Source organism: Teleopsis dalmanni, chromosome 2, assembly GCF_002237135.1.
Source record: "Teleopsis dalmanni isolate 2A chromosome 2, ASM223713v2, whole genome shotgun sequence".
Taxonomy (NCBI): domain Eukaryota; kingdom Metazoa; phylum Arthropoda; class Insecta; order Diptera; family Diopsidae; genus Teleopsis; species Teleopsis dalmanni.
This window is the reverse complement of record NC_051847.1, coordinates 16,125,780-16,134,957: the sequence shown is the minus strand read 5'-3', so window position 1 is coordinate 16,134,957 and position 9,178 is coordinate 16,125,780. Positions and strand designations below refer to the sequence as shown.

The following is a 9,178-nucleotide window of genomic DNA, read 5'->3' as shown; positions in this document are numbered from 1 at the left end:
CGAAGATTTTATATATATTAAAATTCAGTACCCTTCGTCCAAAAATTGTATTGATATAATATATTCTATCACCAGTAAACCCTAACACAGACAACTTAGCAATCACTGCAAAGAAGCACAAGATGACAGATTGTTGACTGAGAAGTGCAAAAAGGGTTAAAGGAGCTTTCAATGGTACACTTAAATGGAATATGTATGTATTTTGGAAAAAAAGGAGTAAGTTGCTGTCAACATCAATGTCGGCTTGAATTTTTCTTTACGCAATGACATTGACTTTTATTTAGAGAGAACTACTGGTTTCCTTATAAGTGCATTATTCCAAAAATAATTGAAATATACTTGTATGTACGACACGATAACTAAACTCATGTACTTTAGTATTTAAGAACTAGTAATATTTTAATAGCAAAAAAGTTAAGAGGTCAGATAAGAGATAATTTCATCAACTCCAAAAAACTCACACGGACACAAGGAACAACTAGCAAAACGAAATATTTTTCCGAAATAACAACTCTGTTGCTCTCACTCCTGTGATTGAAGATTGAAAAACGGTATTAATAATGACTTCAATCAAATATAAATATAACAGCATCTAGATTAGTTACATTAATGATTGTACAATATTCTCATCAATCGACGAAGCGCATAAGTATCGTTTTATTTTCTGAATGTCGAAACGAAACTGTATGACTGATGTGAAAGATTTTTTTGGAATATCCATATTTCAGATATATTATATTATCATATTACAATATCTTACGTCTTGCCAGGTTAGAATTTGTACAGTGAATTTCTAATATTTCTGTTTCTTCTTTCTTCCAACAGCTTCTGATTTACTAATGGAAGAATAGCGAATTTTTCATTATAGATGACTGTCAAAACCGCAATGAATTTTACAAGTTTCATCCTAATTCTACCCTGAAAGATTTTTGTTCTCAATAAAATGTAGCTCACTATAATATAATATCAGCAATCTTGGAAAAGTTAATATTGTACGATCTCAATGAATCTTCATTCAAATCTTAAACCTTAAAAGAAACAAGTAGCAAAAAAATTGGTCAATTTTACATTTTTATCCAAACCTTAACTTAAGTCAAATCCACAGAGAGACGAAAAAAATATTGAAAGGTCATTATGCGACACTTTGCAGTGGAATCGATGGAATCTAAACGTGGCAACTCATGTTTTTCATGATCCATTGTGAAAACCACAGAAATAACTGATTGCCTCTGACGCTATTGTCCACCAATAATCCAGAACGTATTTTATTTATTGGACAGCGTTTTTAGCTTAAGAAGTGGCTGAATATCGGCTTGTTTGGCATATCAAGTTTTCACATTGCTTGCACCTTTTAGGAAGGATATTGTAAGTGAAATTTTGTAAAACTAAGACAACTTTCATGAATATAATCTTTTGAATTTAAACTGCCCTTACAACATCATAATTATATCTACTGAATTTCTTCTGATCATAGACAAAAACGATATAGTGAAAACGATATCAAATTATTACTAACTCGTTATCATTTTTTATTTTCCTACTACATTAAATATGCAAGAATGCGCCATGCAACAAAGTTTGTGCCTCCATTTATTAAATAATTGCCCACTTAACAATTTTTAGATCTAAAGTTAAGAGCCTGAGTAAATCCAAACCAGTCAGCCCCATTGCTTCCACTCGTTTATAATTCTTGGCAATCTCGGAGATGGTATTGTTTACGATTATTATAAAAAGAACCAGAAACGTGCCGGGTATCATGCGATAGCATTAGTGATATTAAATTTACAACAACAATTATTTACATAGTTGCCTCTTTGGATTGGAATACTAAACGCCAGATATGAAACGAGTGCCAAACGATGAACTGTAATAAATGCAACAATGTTGCAAACGATGCCATAACTAGACCTGAATGAAACCAGTGTCTTTAAACTGGAGGAAGACAGGCAAATTGCTACTTGAAGACTGGAAAGTATCCAGCAACACCTTCACTTTTCCTTTGAAAATCGAAGTTGTTGCAAGAATTTACGATTGCGGCAACTTTTTATTACTCCAAATGGTATGATGAAGAATCAATGTAAGTCTTGAAGATTTCATTTGGCCAACAATTTTCTTAGTATTGTTGCTTTAATTTCTGTTGTTATTATTGCTACAATTGTGATTGTTATTGTTTTAGGAATATTAACGTATAATTTTCTAATGGATTTTGTGCTGTGATGGAAATGAATTAAATCAACGAAGCACTTATAACGAATGTTTAGTTACTTTGTTGATGTATAGTATATACATTGACTATTAACTAAGAAAAACAATCATTATCTGAAAGATTAATTAATTTTCCACAAATAATATTAAATCTATAAACCGTTATACTTTTCTTCAATAGCTTCAATGTAGATGCATAGCACGAATCCTAGTTCTGAAATCAATTTAAATAAATATTATATATATGTATATATATCAGTTAACTAATCTTTCTGCGCACTTTTGATTAAGCACTCATCAATGATGGAATTTTTAATATTTATAATAGGATGTCAGAACAATCTTTACAATATTATTATAAATAATTATGTAGCCTTCCCTAGTCTTATGGAAATAATCTTTAATGTAAAGTGTTTACTTTAACGAACCTCCAAGATCAGTTTTCAGACATCGATACTACATAATACAATAAAATGAATTCATATATGACAAAAGAAAGTCTATGCACCACTTAGAGAGAAAGACAGTAGTAAATAAGTTAGTATATATGACAAAATACCTTAAAATACTTTATTGTTCAAATTATTTTTCTTCAGAGGTAGTAGCGGTATGAGTACTATACGCATATGTATAAATTTGGAATATTAAGTTGAAGAGTATTAAGAAGAAGAATATTAGGATGTATGCATGTATAAACCCTATGCTTGATAATTTATTAATAGTGTATTATTATGTTATACTAGTACTAGTAAAATAATTATTTTATATTTGTATATATCATCATAAATTTTGAGCCATTTCTTTTCACTACTGGACTTAGGTCTACTCTCAGTTACATATTTATTTTACTTTATTCTAAGCTATGCTTACCCAATTACCTCGTAATCTTTTGATATGTAGGTGATCTTATATATAATTTCACATCTTTTCTCAATTATCTATGAGTTATATGGTCAACTCAATACTCAACCCATTACCGATTCAATTATATTTCGATTCTGTCTTTTATATTCTTCAGTGTTGTATTTGTTAACTGATCGGTCTTGGTTACTTCAGAGGCATAATATGAAGTGTAACCAAATTAAAAGAACGACCGTCTGACTATATAGCTCGAATAGCAGACAATCGATTGATGAATTGATTGAGTAATTATTGATACAAATAAAGTTCAAAAAATGTTGTTCGAGTTTGTTTTCTTCCGCGTTTATTTCATGTCCTTTGGTTCCTATATATTAACATTTTAATCATTTTATAGATTTATAAATTAATTGGAATATGTATTTGCTTGATACTCATCGTATTTTAGTGATACTTTCTAATTTATTTTACTAAACAAATTTTTCAAATATTGATATAACTATTTCATCCTTCCAAATCCTTTTTAAATTCCTTGTATTTTTAGAGTGTTTGTTTTCCCTTCATTATACAACTCAAAACGGTGCAAGATAATATATTTTTTTTATTTAAAAATAATGAAAATTTGATTTAATTGTAAACTCCACGCAATACTGAAAAGTACGAGTATGAGGCATTCAATAGAGATTGAAATGTTTCCAAAGTCATTGGATAAACGTTTCCAACCATTAGCTATAAATTGGAAAATTTATTAAATTTAATATTATAAATGAGCTATTCGTATATTAAATGTATAAGAAATATTATATAAAATTTACCCGTAATGGCTTCTGGGTTAGAGCACCAAATATTAAAACTGTGCTCTTGAAACGTTTGTCGGCATTGTACCATTGCATGGAGAATACCGATTCTGAAACCTTCAAACTCTGCATTGTTAAGCGGGAAAGTTAAAAGAAATTAAAACAAAAATATTCGTAGTAAAAACACAAATGAGAAATTAATTCGGGTATATAGCATTTCCACAAATATTCCAATGATAAATAGGATGTGCTCGTGCCTAGTAATCACTTACCTCCACTAAAAGTTCATTGGCATACCAATAGTACGTGAAGAGTACATAGAGCATTGTGAATATGTACATAATCACTGAAACAATTTGAGTTGCAGATTTAATCTAGAACAGATAGATTTTAATTAAATAAATTCAACAGAAATACAATTTCAGACATCTATGGAATGCCTTACGATATTCATGCAAAACAGCAGAGAACAGAGTATGCAATTGAATAGCAGAAATTCCACGGAAACAATATAAGTAACCAAGGAATTGAAGTCCTTTACGTACCTGTAAGGACATTTGAGCATTTGAAACTGTTTGAGACTGTTTGTATTTTACACTGCTAATTAGCCTTTGATTACCTAGCAATCCTTTTGTAGTATAAAATACATGCTATCAAGTCCTCGTACATTTGATGTTCGCTTTTTTCGTTGTCCTTACAAATTTGTTTTAAATTGTGTTGTAAAATGGTTAGTGTCGCCTTGCCAAACATGGCGAAAGCTCCGAAAAGGTTTACAAATGGCATATACATGGCCGTCAGTATCACCGGTGTGGGAAGTTGTAATATATAAAAAATTTCATAAACAGGAGTCTGGGTCATATTTACCGACGGTACGGCAACACCGAAAGGATGCACTGTAAATTGAATAATTAAAAGAAAAGGAAAGGCTTTTAGTTGTAGTTATTCTATGCTTTTAAAGTTTCATAAATATTAAATTTCTATTATATAAAATTAATATTAAAATATGTTAGATATGCAATGAATTTTTTTCCAAAAAAAAAAAAAATTAAAAACAAAAGGAGTATTAATTTACAATGGTATACATTTTTGAATATAAATGTTATTTTTTAAATGAGTTGTAATCAAAAGGATGCGTATATGAAATTTAATGCTATATTTAATTAAAATAACCAGAGAGTCGAAAAAAAAACCTCAAACTCACCTCTATTCTCACTAAAAAGCGGATACAGAAGCGCGCCAACGATATCACAAAAGGAAGCTGTTAAATTGAAAATTGATATCCTGCGAGTTGCTGTTACCACTTCCTTTAGGATGCCTTTAGCAAAAGCGTCATTACTTTCCTGTTTACATAAGGTATTAATTTTTTACTGAAAGCGCTTTAATTTGCAAAAGAATATGATATAGCGTAGAAAAAAGCAGAGACTCACTTCAATTTCTTGATACATTTTTGCCAGTTCCAACATGAATGCCTCGAATTTATTCCGATTGTAGATAACGAGACACGTACGCAGTAATGCATCAAATATGGCTGAAGCAAAAAACATATTCAGTATGAAAGGAGCTAAATCGTCGGATACCCGGTACAAATAGACAAACTGCAATACATTCATGAGACAGACGGGCGCCACAAACACATACACATGCCAATTATGCTTCAGAATTACAGATAAAAACTTCCACAATTTCACATTTATCGAGAGTACCGGATTTTCTTCAATTAAACTCGGCTTTGGCATTTTCAGGCACTTCACTTCTTGGCAGCTCAACAAAAAACAACAAGGAAAACAATTGATGGCGTCAACGAAACGGAAACGGATATACTCAAGTGTAGCGCACTTCAACTGACTTCGAGTCTTCGTATTCGTTGCTCGTACTGATTGTTTGTGAGTTTCTGTTTAGGACTCTTCTTCCTTAAATACTACTTAAGTGGTGCTTAGCGTTAATTGGAACCAAATTGTGATTTGTTTGCAATGAAATTCGATACCAAATGGAGGCTATTGAATTCATTTGGCAATAAACACTTTAGAATGCCACAAGGAGGGCAATTTAATCGCAGCAGTAGGACATTTTCACTAATTGATGGTTCCTGATGTATCATTATTTGCATTTTTACTCAATCTTATGTGGTGTCCTTTTTGTGTAAATTACTGTGATTTGTGACAATGCAGGTGTCATTCGTTTTTGCAAGAATTCAATTTAAGGAATAAATTGATAGCCTAATGACAGTAATGTCGATTGTAATTTCTTATTGCGTTAAAATCGAAGGTTTATACATACCATATATAGAATATTATCAGGTAATATTACCTAACCGGAGTAAAAACACTTTGTAGATGTGATGACCTTAAAAGCAATGCCTTATCAGTAAAATCGAAGAGGACTAGTAGCAAAAGTACAAAATGTGAAATAAATGAAGATTAAATCGTATATATCAGAACAGAAAGTTCTAATTAATATCTGTTCATCTGCCTGTTCATCTAATCATGTCCACGCATTAAGAATACAGAGATATTTCGGGCAACTTGAAAACAGACAAACTTACTAAATTAGGAATAAATATTCTGTTTCCGAATATTGGTATTCGTCTTCCAATTACTAAACTAACAATTAAATAAAATGCCTATGACATGTATTATTAATTATTATTATTAATTAATAGAAGGAATCGTGCACTGCGACCTAAAAGATCTATTATGCCCCTTACTCGGATTAGAGTTTCTCTCCAAGTCCGATTTCTTTAATGAAAGGCAGTATAGAGCCCATCTTTCCATGACTTGAATCCTTATGATCGATGAAACACCCTCCTAGGTGTTTCTTCCGCTGGTGCATCAGTGCCGAGCACTCCCCAAGCATATGGTATGCACTTTCTCTCTCTTCTTTGTGATATGTTATGGAAGCCTAAATAGATAAACATCCTTTTCACATCAAATGACGTATTTGGATGAAATTGAAAAACACTGAACTGTTCCAACTCAGTACTATGACAAGCTTATAAACTTAGACACGTTTCTAATTTTAAAGGATATCAGCTCTATCTGGTCAGCAAAGAAAGGGGCCTTAAAAATGTTGAATCTTTTACTAACCAATAATAGACTTTGGTACTTTAGATGAAGTTTCCCCTTTAGTCAAAGAATAACAACCCCGAAAGAAACAGTCAGAGGATAGATCAAATCTTAATGCATGCTTTACTAATGCGGGGTAAAGCCTGTTAGTGCTACAGGCAAGATTTGATCTATCCTCTGAATGTTTCTTTCGGGGTTGTAATTCTTTGACTGAAGGGGAAACTTCATCTAAAGTAACAAAGTCTATTATTGGTTAGTAGAAGATTCAACATTTTTAAGGCCCCTTTCTTTACTGACCAGATAGAGCTGATATCCTTTAAAATTAGAAACATGACTAAGTTTATAAGCTTGTCAAATAGGTTTCTTTTTACTTGTCTAGGGATTTTGCATCTATTCGAAAGGATGCTGTTCGTGTATTTAATGCTTTGGATTTGCTTTAGATCTCTTAGGTAGTGCTGCAGGTCTGGTGTACGAATAATGTCCCAACCATGGTACAACAACAGAAATTTTATAATTATTTATGCTCAAGGGAGTTTTGTTGTACAAGGCCACTACTTCAGCCTAACCTAACTCTATGGTCAAATAATTATTTCGTCAAGCATTACATACATATTTAATTTAATATTTTTTTATTAGAGAAAACTCTTAAGTCCTTAAAGCCAACAAATTAAAACTTTCGGAGCACTGAGGAATTGTTAAAAAATAACTCATTTCGTAATTACGACGGATTATCCTTAGACAAGTGGGTAAACATTGCGTTATTATGCTAACAATAAATTGTTATTTGAATGTTGTTGTCAAGTTTTTTATGTGTTCCATAAAGCACCAACCAAAATTTTCGGAGACACAACAGCAACAAAAAAAAAAATTGGTACAAAGTAACAACAGCAAATAACTCAGAAATAAAGCAGCCTCAGCAAATATGACAAAGTTAAATAAAAATAAAAATAAAAATAAAAAACCAAATAAAAAGCCTGGAAACACCCTCAATAAAATATGACAAAAATGCCACTTATTCAAGCGTTATACCGCAAAAAGCACAAAGGCTGTGCCAAAGGACACACATCCGAGTACTGTGAGCATAAAATTTCAAAACGTTAAGTTCTGCCCGAACAGTAAACAAGAATGACTATAGGACAACAGGCAACAGCGTCCAGCAGGCAACACTGAATGTCCTGAAAGTCCTGTGTGGACTGTTTGCAATTATGGAAAAAAATTGGAAAAATATTTTCTGCAAACATTGACACAAAAATTGCCAAATGTGGCGAATTTCAACTCCACACCACAGGCCTCTTAGGCCCTTACATGCACATGAGAGTCATACGAAGTGGAAAGGACTGACGTATGAATGAAAAAATCGCATTACAAACATTGTCAGTTGCAGCTGACAGAATTGTTTACAGAAGAAACAAGTTTGCCTTTTTCAAGGAATAAATACATTAAACTAAAATAAAACATTTACCATTGGAATAGAATATAGTTGAAGTACTCTTAAGAATTACTACACTCCACTACTGAAATATCAACAAATTTGCAACTTTAAACATTTTTAATTTAAATTCATTGTAATTCTTCAATTCATCATTTTTCAATCCGCGTTATCAATAACATGAAACTATTATTGCAATAATTCCTTATACTATCGAGCACTTCACAATCCCCTAATATTATTTCATAAGGACCTTTGCATGAGTGCAATTAAATGCACTGAAATGCACTCTGCTCATTCATCAGAAACTGATGTTAATTACTTTGGTCAGCGAGTTGCATTGATTGCCAAACACAACAATGAAGGGCGTTCCATTATTGTATCCTGTTGTGTCCTGTCATTGCACAGTCATGAAAACTCATTATGGAAAATTAATAACGTATAATTGACAACGAAATCAGTGGCCTTTTTCATGTAACAAAATGGTTACAGTCCTTTTATATTATGAGTACCTCGCGTTACGAAAGGACAAACATTCACTGTCCACACAATTGAAAGGTTCTTTTTCTGGGAGTTTATTTGCACGTGAATGGGATAAACTTTATAAAAAACTCATTACAAGTAAGAGAAAGTAAAATTCATTTTAAAAAAATTTACGAATAATTAAAAAGATAAATTTTTCAATTTTTACAACACACTAAGAAAGGTCAAGGGTTCAAAACAAGAACTGTTCTTTTAGTAAACTTTAGAAAATCTTAATCTATTCAGAATCAACAATGAACAGATGCCAACTGTCCAAAGAGCTTCACTTGGAAACATTATGAAAA

General features: G+C 31.7%; 2 protein-coding genes across 2 annotated transcripts in view; one reads left to right on the top strand and one right to left on the bottom strand.

Annotated features, from left to right (window-relative positions):
• The window catches only part of LOC119673992 (adenosine kinase-like), a 5,997-nt gene extending 3,144 nt beyond the window's left edge, over window positions 1-2,853 (top strand). The window contains exon 4 of the mRNA XM_038085114.1: window positions 2,802-2,853. Coding sequence (XP_037941042.1) covers window positions 2,802-2,853 — 52 coding nt within the window. The remainder of the gene's footprint in view (window positions 1-2,801) is intronic.
• Window positions 2,854-3,649: 796 nt separating this feature from the next.
• LOC119684981 (odorant receptor 43a-like) lies at window positions 3,650-5,696 on the bottom strand. Its single transcript, XM_038099146.1, has 7 exons — window positions 5,288-5,696; window positions 5,062-5,200; window positions 4,480-4,753; window positions 4,306-4,405; window positions 4,133-4,234; window positions 3,879-3,986; window positions 3,650-3,792 (listed from the first exon to the last, which is right to left on the bottom strand). The coding sequence occupies exons 1-7, from the start codon at window positions 5,594-5,596 to the stop codon at window positions 3,691-3,693; spliced, it is 1,134 nt and encodes a 377-aa protein (XP_037955074.1). The 5' UTR covers window positions 5,597-5,696; the 3' UTR covers window positions 3,650-3,690.
• Between the last annotated feature and the right edge of the window lie 3,482 nt (window positions 5,697-9,178).